The sequence below is a fragment of the Parus major genome, chromosome 4 (assembly GCF_001522545.3).
Source record: "Parus major isolate Abel chromosome 4, Parus_major1.1, whole genome shotgun sequence".
Lineage (NCBI taxonomy): Eukaryota > Metazoa > Chordata > Aves > Passeriformes > Paridae > Parus > Parus major.
The window spans coordinates 5,537,944-5,553,879 of record NC_031771.1 but is presented as its reverse complement, the minus strand read 5'-3'; the positions used below and the strand labels follow the sequence as shown (position 1 = coordinate 5,553,879).

General features: G+C 42.7%; 1 protein-coding gene across 1 annotated transcript; it reads right to left on the bottom strand.

The window, feature by feature from the left end:
* Positions 1–10,813: 10,813 nt before the first annotated feature.
* BBS12 (Bardet-Biedl syndrome 12) lies at positions 10,814–15,886 on the bottom strand. Its single transcript, XM_015624143.3, has 2 exons — positions 15,805–15,886; positions 10,814–14,347 (listed from the first exon to the last, which is right to left on the bottom strand). The coding sequence occupies exon 2, from the start codon at positions 14,329–14,331 to the stop codon at positions 12,205–12,207; it is 2,127 nt and encodes a 708-aa protein (XP_015479629.1). The 5' UTR covers positions 14,332–14,347; positions 15,805–15,886; the 3' UTR covers positions 10,814–12,204.
* Between the last annotated feature and the right edge of the window lie 50 nt (positions 15,887–15,936).

Here is a 15,936-nt window from a genome sequence, read left to right as displayed (position 1 = left end):
TACTTTTTGTTACTTTTCGAGGGTGATGATTTGTCAGAAATGTTTGTAAACCACAGCACCTGCTGTCAGCCCTTTCCCAGGAAGCAGCTGCCAGTAGGTGAAGATACAGCCCTAACAGCTCACTTTTATCTCCCTTTGCTGAACGATTGCCCTTGCTGATCTTCAACTCCCAGCTGTTTGAGAAAGGAGAGAGTTTTGACTCCAGGGAATGCAGCCACAGCCCATGGAAAGCAGAAATGAGCAAAAGTCAATTTGCAAAAGTCAATACACCCAGCTCCCTGCCCACGACAGACAGACCTCATTTTTTCAGATGAGACACATCCCCGTCACGCCACTAAACAAAAAATAATTTTTTTTAAGTGCATGACACAATGGAGGAAAGAGGTTAGTGCCGAGGGTAAATTCCAAATGGTTGGGATGTTTTCCTAGACTGTCTCTTACGTAACCCCCAAAATTCAGCCTCCCAGCAGCCTGCTGGGAGCAGAGGGGAGTGGGCAGGGAGCTCATTGACAATACCAGGCACATGTGCACATACACACACAGCCACCACACACGAGGCAATGAGAATTAGCTAGTCCACTCCAAATGTCAGCCAATTTATGTAATATCCTTTTACTCAGCATTTCTTATTCACTGGAGGAGGAAGAATCTCAATAATTTTGTCAGCAGTCTCTGGAGGATTGAAAATGAGGGAAGTCAGTGAGGATTTATAGCGTCTCTCCAGTCAGTGCTGTTGTTGTCTGCTTGACAGTCTGTACAGCAATTAAATAACCAGTGAGCAAGCAGGTACTCACTTCATAAGAGCCACCAGTGGACTTGGTTTTAATGAGTTCTAATTGTAATTAACAGCATCTGTCATTTTAAGTTGACTAAGCACAACAGTTCTGGGCTGCTGCTGATCTTTATACCATGAGGCACAGAAGGCTTATTCCAGAAAGCACTTTGTCCAGGGAATGATTTCTCAGAGGGTGGAAAGCCAGGAAGCACAGATCAGATAACAGCAGTGCTGAGACTCCCTGATTTAACACACCTAGGACATGAGGGAAGAGCTGAGAAGTGGAAGTATGGAGATGAACAGACTGGATATAAATAATGGCAATTATTTCCCAGACAATCTCTCTGTTAAAGAAATACACAGGTGATAATCGCAATCAGAAAAAGGAGCTTTTGTGACCAGAGTAAAACTTACAATGCACATCACACAGAATTCTGAAATTAAATCATCTCCCTTCAGAGGTATTGAAAACTCTTAAGAAAAATTTAAGGCTGAAGTTCCAAAACCAAGTAAAGAAATTCACAATGAAATACACAGTTTCTATTTCTAAGACACTGTCACAACTGAAAAACAAAACATTGGATCAGCAAGCAAAAAACCTGAATTTTTACATTTATTGCAGTATTTTTGTTTACCAAGGACATCTTCATTGGTTTCAAATGTCCAAAGGAAACTCTGATGAGCCTTCCCTTAAAAGCCATTGATTTATGCTCCTCTTCAAAGCAGAAAATTCAGTTTTTCCTATTCCAGACATCTTAAGAACTGATTATTCATTTAGAATTATATATATGAGGCAGAGGATTTTTCTTTTGGTTTAAATTAGGAAGGTTCCAAAAACTGTGCTGAGTTTGGTGTACTATTTTGTGCCTGACAGGTCAAACCGTTTTCTTGCAGCTACTTTGAACTTCCCTGAGAAACTAATTTGTTTATTCAGTCTCAGGATCAATCTGATCTTCATGGAGAAATTTTGTTCTGGAGATTTTTGTTTCATTACAGTCATCTTCAGTTCTTAGAAGCAACTCTGGTTTTGATGGAAAGGACAGAGCTATATAACATACAGATCTAACCTCTAAAACTGAGGGTAACACTTTTCTATGAAAGGCAGGGCATGCCTAGAAAAAGAATCTGGTTTAAATGACAAAATTGTTCAGCAATAATTTTAAACATTGTGTCATCATCCATTTAATTTATTTACAGAATTCTTCTATTGGCTTTTCTTTTTCAAGGACTAAAGTTTCCATTTGTTCCTCTTGCAAATACAGCAGTAAACACTAACATAAGTTGTCATTACAAATACTTAGATGACTTTGTTGAAAGCACTTTTACCTTGGGAGTCCCAAGAGCCATCACATCCAGTCTGGCTTAAGCCAGCAAAATGTTTCTGTAGATAAAAGCAAGAAATGAGAACGTATTGGAGCCTGTGTTCTAGTTAAGTGTAAAATTATTATGTCTTAAGATATCATTGTCAATGGCTCTTTATTTAAATGAATCCAGTTGATATGAGCTGGATAAATCACCTCCAGGAACAAGAGGCATCTATATGCCATCAACACAGAATGTCATTACCTGCTGTTACCTCAGAGCTCTAAAAAATGCATCAAGCTCCACACTTGCTCTAAATCTCCTGAACTCAGTCTCTTGAATGAAACATGGATTTGAGCAATTCCCCATGAGGTGCCTCCTCCAAAAAAACCCCACCTGTGGAGGGCATGCAACCCCACAGACCTTGCAGTTCGCAGGAGGATAGGTGGTAATTTCTAGAACTGAGATTAATATGATCCTCTACCACAAACAAAGTAGCAGAATGGATTTTTATTTTCAGTTTGGAATTTGTTTTAGAGATGTTTAATTTGTAATTATATCATGCTGACTGAATGCTTAGTTGTGTTGTGGCACTCTTCCCAGAGATCCTCACGGATGCAGCTTTTAACAATTTCTTTCTGTTTCACAGATGGTCTGTATTTGCCTTTTGCTTTATTTATTATTTTTTTAAGAACACTAATTTCAAGATTTAGAAATGAAAACAAAGAGCAATAATGACAATGGAACAGTTTTAGGCTTCAAGTGGTTACTTGTCTCCAAAATTTCTTGTGGAAATGAGCTGCTTCAGTTTACTGCAAAGGCCGTAACATAACATAGATCTGCAATTATGGTATGAAATTTCAGCAGTATGTAATTAATGCCTTCAGAATTACGTTTGAGCCGGTCACACAGTTCTCACAGGTATCCCTGTTATCAACTGCAGCCAACCTCTGCTAACCAACTCACTAAAAAAAACCCAAACAAAACAACAGCAACGAGAAATGGGTTCATGATATTTTCCAGACACACTCCAGATAACAGCAGGAAGGGGGTCCCAGCCACAGCTGGTGCTGTCCCCCAGGCAAGCCTCCAGGCTGACTCCCCCTCCCATGCACTTCATTCCCAGTGACATTTCTTTGAGGGGACTGCAAAGTCCTGATTGATTGCAGCAAATCACAAGCAGCCCTAGTTCTCCTCAGAAGCAAACACTGGGCTCTTGATCCCAAATATTCTGTATTTGAGCATGTTGTGGAGCTTGGCTTTAAGCCCCTCACTTTCCTGCCAATTTCAAATGTGATTCAAATCTCAGTTAATTTTCTCATCTGTTGTAGTCATTCTCACAGGACTTTGTTAGAAGCAGAATACAGAGGGGATTGTAAGAAAATTAATTGGGGGAATTTCTGGACCTGGCACTTCCCAGAAGGATTTAAGAGGCCAAATCAGATGATGAGGCCATCATCTTAATATTAATCCCTTCCTTCCACACATATTTTTTAGGCCTAGGAAGAATTCTCTGTTGCCTAGACTTTAAATACAAAAAACTACTCATGTAGGGACAACCTCCACTGCAGAGGATATGCTGTTTGACTGCTTTGTCATCGATCAACAGGAAATTGCCAGCTAATAAAGGATGGTGACACAGCAAAACAATCCAAGAATAAATCCTAGACCACTTATGGCTCCTTCCCAGTAAGTTAAATTTCAGTGGAATTTTCGCTGTTCTCATCTGACCACAAAGAGAAACTCAGGCCGTAATCAGCAGTGATTTTAAGACAAAAGTAAGTAAATAAATGCCACAAAGAATCCTTCTCAGGCTGCTGGCAACAGCACAGCTACAAAATTAGCCTCTGCTTGGGACACTCAAACAGATGGGTGTCACCCAGGTGGAAGAGATGACACATTAAACAACAGACAGTCTCTCACTCCATCATATTTGACCCCAAAATAATGACAAAGCTCATATTTAAGGAACAAATTACCCAAATCTACTAGACATTATTCTAAGTGATTCCATGTGAATTTAGAGACACAGGTACAGAACAGATTGTGTGATGTAAGGGCTTTATCTTCACTGATTTAACCTACAGGCATTACAGAAAGGTAAGTCTGTAGCTGAGCTTCCTACACAAAAAAAAAAACAAAAATATTTTTCCCTGTCTGCAAAGCAGATATTTTGTTGTAAAAAAAAAACAAGAGGAGGGAAGACCATCATTAGTTCCATTCAAAACCAAAACACAATGAAGAAATAAAGTGCAGTGTACAGATTTGTAAGATTTGCTGTCTAGCATAGACAGGCCCCAGAGGATAAGGGACATTTTAAAGAGAGCTGGATCAGGTCAGGTAGAACTGGATTTGAGCCCCCTGGAATTCCTGACATGTTGAGCCAGGTAACCCTGAATAACTAGAGATGATTGGTGGTTTTAAAGCTTGAATATTTCAAAGAGACTCTTTTCCATCAGTATCACAAGAGGGAAACAACCAAGACCAAAATAATGTCTCACAGCTTTTATTTTATGTGTGAATCAACTGGTCTAAAGGAAATACTACCTTCTTTGACTGGGAGGGTGGAAGAGTTCAGGGATACAGTATGTATTTTTAAAGGAAAACCTAATACACATGTTTGGAAAGGAAAAGGACAAGACTTAAGCTGCTGGCAGTACTTGCAGACATCCCCAGACATTTTGAATAGAAGTATTCTTCTGGGGGCTTTCACCTTGTCTGAAGGTTTTGTACATGTTCCAGGTCTTGCACTGTTTATTACATTTTAGAAAGTCAAGTTATTCTTTCCTACTGCACTGCAAACTAGAACACCACTCTTGCTAATTCTGGGGACTCAAGAGCAAACAGAGCAGGGGAAGAGGCAGACACAGATGAAAGCACAATTCTAAAAAAGCATTTTAAGTTTCCACTTAAAAAAATAAACCACAACCAAAACAACCCCAACTAAACCAAAGAGGAGAAGGAAGGATTTTCCTCAAACCTGCAGCAATAAATTCGGTTCATTTTTTGCTTGCAACATTAAAACCATTGCTACAAATCTACCTGACCCAGCACTGCATCAGCAATACAGGAAAGGTGACAAGGGGCAACTTCCAACACTTTTGTCCGACCAAGACAAACAGAGACTCAGCCCTGGAGATTAATATTAAAGCCATAAATAAAGAGATGGCATGCAAACTAAGCCACTGCAGATTACGGGTAATTCTTTCAAAGAGATGTTAAAAAGAATTAGTGAAACTCCAGCCCCTCACACTGTGGTCTCACTTCATTTCCCAGGCATTTGAGAAGACAACATTCCTTCCATCCTGCCAGCATGCCAGCTCGGATGTAGAGGAACTGTTCTGCTCCACTGAGTTTGCACTGTGTGTTGTAGGACCATTCAGAGCTCTGCTTGGCACATAGTAACTGCTGTGGTTTAATCTTCACCCCACATTCCAAAAAAAGAGCTACTGTGCTCTTTGTCAAAGTTTACTATTTACTATTACAAAGTTTACTCTTTACTATTACAAAGTTTACTCTCCAAGAGCTACTGATATTATCCTTACGAAGTTCAGACTTGCGGGAATTGTGTATGGCCAAGTGAGAAGGCTTTTAGAGAAATTCCATCAGCTTCATCAACTTTGCAAATCAAGAAAATTGCTTTTGAGGTAAAGAAACCACATCTTTGATGACACCAAACATTTATTCATTCCTAAAACAATTCTGACTCCTGATGATTATCCAAGGCCTTGTTTTGTTATGCACCATATGAACAGAGTAAAGAGTTTGTTTTCTATAGAGTTTGTAGTTTTAAGATAAGAAATGGACTGACAGACCTGGATATGCCTGTTTCCAAAACTGACTGTTCTTCCTAAGTGACACTTCCTGCAGGAGGCACCCCTTAACCTAGGGATGCTGGGCTTCTAAACCTCCAATTTATTAAATTCTTTAATATTCTTTTATTTCTTTAAGTTCTTTAAATTCTTTAGTGGATAGCATGACTCAACCTATTGCATCTCCGAAGGAAATGTTTTCCATGTCATCCTTGACCAATGGTTATTGCTACCAGAGCTTATTAGAGGTTTGTCTGAGAGAGAGTGGCTTTTAATGAAGGTTGCACTCTTCATCATTTGCAACCTTCAATTTTATATTTCTTGCCACTAGGAAATATCCAAAAGTCACCCTTTGCCAGTATTTAGAAGAGGGAAGAAGGACAATCATGGTTTTGCAAAATTCAGTTTCTCAGGGACCAACACCCCGAAGCCATGGAAACTTCACTGATGTTTTTTTTTAAAAAAGGGATTGGTCCCTGTATTAACTCAGGACCAAAGTTTGATTTCCCCTTCCCCTCCAGTCTCCTGAGAATAACATATTGGAGAAATTACCTCTTGTAAGACATGCACATCAGCAAAAGCATCTGGGAATTCCCATCCAAGGTGAGCAAACACAGTTAATTCAAGCAGGACCTCCTGGCACAGACAAAAGTCTTCTAAATTAGCTCCTGCATTTTTGGAAGGCCTTTCTTCAGCACTTTAATAATAAGAAGTCTGTTTAATAATGAGACGTGAACAAGTAAGAGACACTGGATTTCCTCCAGCTTCTCCTGGCTTTGAAAATTCTCTCTTCTTCCACAGATTCACTGGCCTTATGAATGGCTGTGGGAGGAATCTGGGAGGCTGGAGGTCCTCCTCAAGCTCTGCTGGGAAACAGTCCTGAGTATCCAGCACTGGAGCTGAGATGTGAGAGCAGTTCCCAAATTAGCTACAGTAACTCCGTGTATGGCAATTACTGCTCTGTCATTTGGCAATTCTCAGTGCTTCTTTACAGCACTGCTCTTGTTTTTGAGATGTCAGTTACCAGCCTGAATAATTGCACAGCCAGGGTCACAATAAATGACCATTTTTCAAGTTAACTGCCTGGTACTTCAGATAAACAATGAGAGATTTGGGCTTCAGTTCCAGTAAAGCTCTCTTACTGCCAATGACATGCGAGTTTCCTGGCTTCTGGCAGCCATCAGCAACACTGTCCCAGCTGAACAGCTCCAGAAAGCAATCACCCTTGCAGCCGAATTTGGGTGGGATGGTTGGGGTGGTTACTTAAACAGTGCTCACATAAACCAAGAGTTGAAGGGCAGTGAGAGGTACTGCCCAATGACTGCCCCTTACCTTGAGCAATACTCAGGGAGCTTGAATAATGTTGTAATAGCAGGGTTTTGCCAGTTAATTAACCTGATCTAATCAACAAATCTGTATTGCTGCAGGTGTACCAGTTAATTTTCATCACTGTAGGGAATCAAAGACTGATTTGATTCCATACTGATATGGAATTACACTTGTGGAATTGTGCTCACTTCCCCTAGAACTGGTACAGGCATATCCTGAAGCTGTGACTCACAGGCAGAACTGCAAATGCAGGGAGCAGCAGATGGAATATAGGAATTAACACCTCAAAAAGACACAATTCCTTTCAGTTTACTGGAGGGATCCTTTTTCTATAAGGCTCTTTTGAAAAAAAAAATTAAAAAATTACTGATAATAGATAGCTATTCTAAAAAAAAGAGGTATTTTGATGATTTTCTTTGACATTAACAGGAGGTGAATTAGTTCAGAGTTGTATGACTACACTGTAGATTAATGTTGCTGATTGAGAAACTGTTCTGCTCCAGAATGTGTGAATATATTTACATATATAAATAAAAATTATTTTATACAATTCCTCTGGGGTTATTCTGGCTCTCCAGTCCCGACAAATAGGAAGTGTTTGTTGTTTGGTTTTGTTTTGCTTTGAAGTGTAGTCAGTGAAAGCAGTGACTCAAATTACACCTTGGAAATAAGTAAGTTCACCAACTATGTTATTTTTAGTCATCTCTCCAAATCTGCAATGCTGGTTAAATATTTGGTCTCACAACATAGTGGACGAAAGTTTTGAATAGCACTAAACTCATTCTATTTCAGCTGGAATAAAACACAGTTGGGGAGAATCTTCCCATTACTTCTAAATAAAAACTGCATGCTATCTTTACTACTCCTGCAATAATGGAAAAATAATCCTATTGTTTGGAGTAGCACTTGGTCCCCAAGGAAAGAATTCCTTTTGAACTAAACACTTTTTTGTTTTGAATCTCTGCTAGGCAGGGAAACCAAATACAGCCCTTAGTTTCTCCCCCTTCTCATGAGCTCTTTCACCATCTGTGCATGATCATGGCCCAGCCTTTCTTTCCACCCTCTGAGAAAGACTCCTCCCAAACACATCTCAGCATGGGAACACATGGCTGCTGGGAATGGTGCTGGGAACTCGGGGTTGGAACAAATGTGACATGAAGCCACTCCCCAGGGGTCACCCAGGGCCTGATGCAGAAGGAGAAATTGGGGAGCTACTCTCTCCTCCCATTCTGCATCTCTGCCCCAAACTGCCCTTGTTCCTACAGAGTTTTCAGGAAAACAAGCTGAATCCCAGTACTCACAGCAAACCAGCATCGAAATCAGCAGAAGCACTGCTTCTGCTTCAGTGTGGGTGCCTTCCAAAAATCTACAGAAATGGGTATTATGAGCAGAATAAACAGGTAGGGAGCCAAAATAGAGAGGTGTGTTCTTTTCTCCCTCCCACTATTCAGCATCAAACCCAGTCTCTGGTTTGTGCATGCAGCTGAGCTGTTCTCCCTCCTCCGTCACCTGGGTTAGAAGCATCCCTGTGGACATCAGGTCTTGGAGCAACATTATCTGCAAAGAAAAAGCCCTTTAAGACTTCAGAACTATTCATTTTGGTTAGAAAAGAAAGGTCTTGGTCCTGCAGCTTTGCAATAAATGGTTAATTAATGCAACGATGCTGGTGGCAAGTGGCAGAATTAAGTTTGTAATTTTTCAATTTTTCCAAATTATGTCATACAAACTGTGCTCTGACTCTACTGGTGTGGAATTATCTCAAAAGGGCTGCTGATCTACAGAAAGAGGGATAAAACTGGGTAAAACAAATTGTCAGGCTTGTAATGGGTCTCTGTTACTCCCAGAAGTGCCTGCTGCTCACAGCAGTCCTGGCAACGCAGCTGGCTCCAGAACAGCAAGTTCATTCTTGAAGCAGCAGCTCAGCCCCATTTGAATTTGGCAGTTTCATGTAACAGGGAGTTTACACGGGAATTTTATAGAGTTTACACACAAGAAGATAAAAAAATAAACAAAAAACCCAAACAAACAAAAAAAAAAACCCAAACCAGTTACAAGACATTTCATTCACTCGATACCTGGTGATGTTGCTTCAGCTCCTGTAGATGTCCTGCCTGAGTTGGTTATGGGAGGCCAACCTGCTCTGCATGGAAGCAGGTCAGGTCCTCCCATTCTTCAGAAGGATTTTTTGCTGGCAGTGTGACTGATGGGATGACTCAGGCCTGCCAGTCGCCTCATCCTTGTAAGCAGAGCTGAAAATCTCTTGTCACTCCATAACTTTTCTCCTAGATTTGATTGCCATCTCCAACTCTCTCCTCTAAAAAAAAGGAAAATGTTCTCCCAGCCTCTCCATCAGCCGTGTTCTGGGATATCTAAAGGAGTTCAGTGCAAGCAAACAGTCTGAACAGTTTTCTCCTCATCCTCCCAGAGTCACTCCTTTGCCCACCTGGGGACTGCTGTAGGCACACACAGTCACCTACGTTTTCCAGCTCACATTTTCAGCACACCTGGTAGCAGGCAAATTCTCAGGTGCCTCCTGACAGCCACTCATCACTGGTCCATGTCCCTTACAGGGATGGAATTTGCAGGTGGCTGTGCCCTCCAGGCTGGCTCAGCTTGGGACAAGGGTCTGGTTACTATGATTAAGAAGACCTCTACTACATTTCAGGAAATCCTCAAGGAGCAGAGGCCTAAAAATTTGTTTTATAGAGAGAAATATGAAATATGATGCCATCAGCCCTAAACAGAAGGTGGAGTGAGCTGGGAATGATGATACCGGGATGCAAGAGAGAAACAAGGCACCTGACTGGGACTTGGTTCCAGCGGGGAGCAAGATGTGCCAACTCCCTGAAATCTCAGGCATTTCCCAATTTCCCAAGCACATCACATGTAAAAGCTTAGCTCTGCCATCACACCAAGCTCTACACAAACAGCCTTTATGTCCAGAGGAGGAGCCTCTGCCTGGCAGGAGCTGGAATCGCCTGTGGCAGATGTTGAAATCGTTTCTGTGCTGAACGCCATGGCACACAGGCACAGGATCTCCATTCCGTGGTGCAGAGAGCTTCAGCAGATCTGAGGCTGAGGGAGCCACACCAGTATGCTGTATTCCAACCTGCAGGAGAGGATGTCTTGAGGAGAGCTTGCATGGTAATCTTCTGTGCTTATCAAAGAGAGAATTTTAAGTAACCCAGAACTACCTAGTTTATAAAATGTTCCATTTCCTTGGCCTGTAGAAGAACATGCATTAATTAATCAAAATGTAGCTTCTGACAGATTTTTTGAAAATCTCTTGTCCTGGTTTTGGCATCACAACATTTAAATTTATCATTATGTGCTTTTTAAAAGCCTGATTGGAAAAATTACATCATTTTGGACTTTCTCAACATTTTGGTGCGTCAGCTCCCAGTGTCTAAAAGTCCCATAAATAGATGTTGGACCACCTCAATACAATTCCTGTCTGCAGATTTTCCATAACACACTTCACTCTATTATTCAAATAAAGTCCAAGTGGATCTTTTCCTGGGAATAGGGGTTATGCAATGCTCAGCACAGGAGGCTCAAGAAAAACAGCACAAAGCCAAACATGAGCTGCAACCACTTGCAGAGCAGCAGAGTCTGTTTATATTTATTTATATGTTGTGTTTCCATTTAATCCTCTCTTAACAGCCCCCAGCTCCTTTTGCCTCTTTTGATCTACCAGACTCTTTCTCTCCCATGTCTTAGTACATCAAGAGTGTGGCCAAGCAGCTACACATCAATCTACCAACCAATTAATGATGAAAATAGCAGGATGATCAAAGCAGTAATCAAACGAGAGCCTTATGCTTCTAGGAACTACTGTTCCAAATTAAAATTAGAAACCTCTACAGTATTTTGCCAAAATCCACCAAATTCTAGGATCTGTCAGAAAACCAGAATATTTAGTTTCAAGTCAGAGATGTAACATGACTTTAATTCAAAGACAGACCCAATAAACCTCATTTATGGATGAATTTCATTATCTGTGCTGCCAGCCATGAACATTTTAATAAGAAAGTTCTTGAATGCAAGGATCCTCTTTAGCATCACCATTTCCATTTGTTTTCCATTCTATTTTCACCAGACTGGTGAGACATTTCACTTTCAGTGTGACTCAGAATGCCAAGTTCAGAAAAAAAAAAATCTCCATAGTTACACACCTCTCTCTTGCAATGAAGTGCCAGGTCTCCAGTGCCCAGCTTTCAAACTGTCAGTGCTGTAACACAGCAAAAATGTCGTGCCTCAATCACCATGATAGACTCTTTCCCAGTTGTCAGCCAACACCTAAAACTTACAGCAACATTTTCCTCTCTGCAAAGACAGCTGAAAGACCCCATGGAAATTATCTAAAAATCCAGTTGGCAAGGTAAAAGAAAATGTTGTGTAGAGATGCATCCAGTCTGTAATACCGAAATGAAGGATTCAGCCTGAATTGGTCAAAACCAGAGAAATTCCAGAGGGTATATATTGGGAAATCGTAGATGTATGGACCATATAAATACGCAAAAATAGAATTTATTCATACAATCTCTCAGTATAAAATGTAACACTCACATTATTTCAAGTCTTACTTTTATGTTTGCATAAATGCAAACAATTAAAAAATTAAGAACAAGGTATTAATTAAGAAATAATTACATTATATTCTTTCATTTAACGGAAGTATAGCAGAAGTACAGCAACATTATGTAGGTGATCTCCACCTTTCTTCAGAAAACATTAGGAGACATCCATACAGGCAATACCATTAGCCAGAAACGCATGGCCTGAGTTACAGGTAAGTCCACAAGTGGTTTTTGTTATTTATTTCCCATTTCTAGAAATAAAAAATTACCTTGTGACTGTCTCCCATTCTGACTTCTGCTGTTACATTCTAAAGTCACAATCTCATCTCACTGTTTGCTTTATAAAATCATTAGGTTGCATCTGGGCTTCTCCCACTGACTCATGGACTTACAAATCCTGAAAATCCTATAAAAACATAAATTCGTTCGACACAGACGAGTTCAGGATCTGATTCCTTCTGGGGCCTGTGATAATTTCGGCATCAGTCTGAAGCACCAGCAGCACCAGGTCCAGAGCTCTCCTCCACGCCTCTGTCTTGGCTGCAACGTTATCACAAACCTTTAAATCTGTGACCTGGTCAGGGAAGGGATCACAGCCACCCCTGAGCACTCCACCTCTCCTAAACTCTTCCAAAATATAAGCTGAGGAAGAGCCACAGGCCGCTGCTTTCTGGAGGTGGTGATCCACTAAGGCACCTGCTTCCAGCTCCGAGCTGGCCTTCGCAGTATTACAGAGGACCACGGCGAGGTACCGCTTCCAGCCACTTGCCAATGCCTGGAGCACAACGGATTTGTACTCTGCCAGCCAGGGACTGGGAAGCTCTGTCACAACTCTGTCGTTTCCCGGTCGCCCAGGCTGCCCTTCGAGCGCCTGGATGTGACTGAGGCACAAGAGCTCCACCCCACCGCCCCCAGGGAAAACCCTCCCGTCCTTTAGAGCGTGATGGAGTCGATACAGCAAAGTCCAGAACTGGTCTTCGAGGAGCTGCGCCTTGCAAGGCAGGGCAGTGGTGAGCACGGCCGTGAGCAGGGCGATGCCTCCCGCGCTGATCCGCGCCGGCACCAGCTCGCCCAGATCCACCGCACGCCCATCGCTGGCCGCCCACAGCTCCGCCCAGGCCCCATTCCCGATACGGGAAGCGTTCAGCTGGCTCAGGTACGTCACTGCCTGGGCACCAGTGGCCGCCCCAAAGGCACACAGCACATCCCTGGACACGCAGCTGATTACCAGTATTCTGCTGGCAATGCACCTTTCCATGAAGTTCTTGCACACGCTTCCTTTGACCAAAACCAGGTTTACTTCAAAGCTCATCAGAATATCCGACATTCTGCTTAGCCACAAGTCTCCCGCCCTGCCTCCCTGTGGGTTGGGATGCTCCAATACGGTCCTTACATTACGTGGTCTGTTAAAACCTAAGTGTCGGTACCGCTCCGTGAGGTCACCATCCATCAGCAGAATCCGGAGGGGCTTGTCTGCAAGGTGTTTGATGACTGTGGCTTGCTCTGGTGACACTAATGTGACAAAGCCCGGGGAGACACAGGAATAGCTCTCAGGCAGGCCCAGCACACAGCACGTCACAATCTCTGCAATATTAATCTGGGAAGAGCCGCCGCACTCTGCTCTCTCTTGCTGATAAGCAGCAATGCTTTGTAGCAGTTTCACGCTGCTCTGGTTTCCATGGCTCAGAGCCATTGCCAGGTGTCCCAAACCACAACATGCACACGGATCTGCTGGTGGTCCTGAAAGGTATCCCTGAAAATTATCCTGCTGACTTGAGAAACGGCTTTTCCCTAGAGTGCTGAAGTGTCTGCTGTGGGTTAGCTTCCGTGTGATACAGCTGGATGCAGTAACACCACTTCCAGACAGCGCAGATGAACTTCTGTCACCCACTGCTTTGACAACAGAAGCTGCTGAACCAAAGCCAGCCAAGGGTGAAACCAGGCATTTGTTAAAATTACAATCATCTCCTTGATGGGAACAAGAATTTATTGGAATTACTTCTGTTGCAGAAATATCTCTCTGAAAACACAGAAAATTCCAAGGATGTGTGAGACTATGTCGTCCAACTTGGCCAGTTCTGCTTTCAAAAGCCTTTGGCCTAACTCTGCTAGAACAAAGCTCTTTCATTACATCATGTATTGGTATCTGAAGACACTGGACTCTCTCACAGCAAGAGTTCAACCCCTCAGACATCACAGACACTATTGCTGGAACAGGAACATTCTGCTGGAGGCACTCCACCACAGCATTGCTCCATGCCCCTACCAGGAACAACAGGGTGCTCATCCCAGTCTTAAACTCCTTGTTCTGAGCCTGAATGGTTTCATGAAGAAGCTGTCCAACAGCACTTGTCAAATCCAAACTCTCAATCAGCCTAACAGCAGAACAAATCAATCTGCTCTGGTTGGTGCTTTCATCCACAATGAATTTATGTGATTTCATTGGTCCCAGGAATGTTCTCCCAGTGGATGCTAAGGATGAGAGTTGCTGGAGTCCAATGTGTCTCCTGGCATTCACATCCCTGAAAGCCATGGGCGGTGGGCAGCATCTGTGAACAGATCACAAATTACTGCCCCATCCTCACAGCACACCAGAGCACCAATCACCAAACATTAATCTAACAGTCTACCCCTGAACACAGCTTTCCTCTGTATAAAGCAGTTCTTCTTCCTGCACACTTATTACGAGAAATCAATGGGCAGAGCTGCAGAAATGGGGCACTGTTAAAATGGAATTGTTTCTGGCTGGCTGATAGTAAAGAGCTGTTAATTCCCATGGTTTCTTACACTTCCAGCAGTACAGGCTGTGTGGAACTACTGCCTCCCTCCTGCCCTGATGCCTGGAATTTCAGTTATTTGCCTTACTTAGGGCAAAAGTTCATTAGAGCAGAATGGACAAATTACGTGCAAAACTCAAGAGCTCTGCACAGATCCTTCTTAGTAACAAGTCATGCCACTGACTTTAACCTTCAAGTCCGGAAAAACATATTTTATTCCAAATTCTCTTTAGTCCAATTAGCATGCATGAATACTTCATAAGTGAAATAAAAGCAATGCCACTTCTTCATAACTTAGAAATTATCAAGACTTTAAAGTTTTGACCAACCAATCATTCTTAACACACCAAAAAGAAATCTTCTTTCCCTCAAAATCTCTTCCACACCATGGTCCCGTGGCAGATTGAAACAAAGCTCCCTTTTTGAATAATGAAGTACACACAACAAGAATTGAGAACCCTGAGTCCTGCACCTCTTATGCTCAGATTCAAATCACAGAATGGTCTCGGTGGGAAGGGACCTTAAAGCCCATCCAGTTCCAACCCCCCTGCCATGGGCAGGGACACCTTCCACCAGACCAGGTTGCTCAGAGCCACGTCCAGCCTGGCCTTGGCCACTTCCAGGCTTGGGGAATCCACAACTTCTCTGGGCAACCTGTTCCAGTCCATCACCACCCTCACAATAAAGACTTTCTTCCTAATATCCAACCTAAATCGGCTGTCAGTTTGAACCCATTCCTCCTTGTCCCATCACTATAAAATATAATAATAAATATATATTATATAATAAAAATTATTATCATATACTATTAAATAAATAAATAAATAAATAAATAAATAAATAAATAAATAAATAAAAGTTCTGCCCCTATTTATCTTTCCTACAAATTCCCTTCAGGTACTGAAATTTATTCACATCATTTATTCCAGCTCCCTGAAGGCCCCTTTGCGTAGCTATTCCAAATTTCCAAAACCAAAAAAGCGTTTTGCTTTGGTTTTTTTTTTTTTTTTTTGATTCTGTTTGTTTGTTTTTCCCGTCCCACACAGCGAAAGCCCACTTGAATATTACGTCGCAGTATTGCTAGGGAGAGGAAGCGCGTCCCGGCCCGCCTGCCCCACACGGCCGGGGGGGAAGCCGCCCGGAGCGGACACACCGGAACTGCACTGGCGGCGGCCTGGCCGCTTCCTGCGGGCCGGAGGGTGCCCGGCGGGTCGGTGCGGGTGTCTCACCGGAGGGGCCGCGCTCCCGGCGCTTCCCTGGACACGGAGTTGCCTGGACACGGCCGCCGCTCCCTCAGACGCCCCGCGGGCGGGCCCGCCCTCGCGCTCCCTCAGCTGTCCCTCACGGGCACGCCGCGCCGC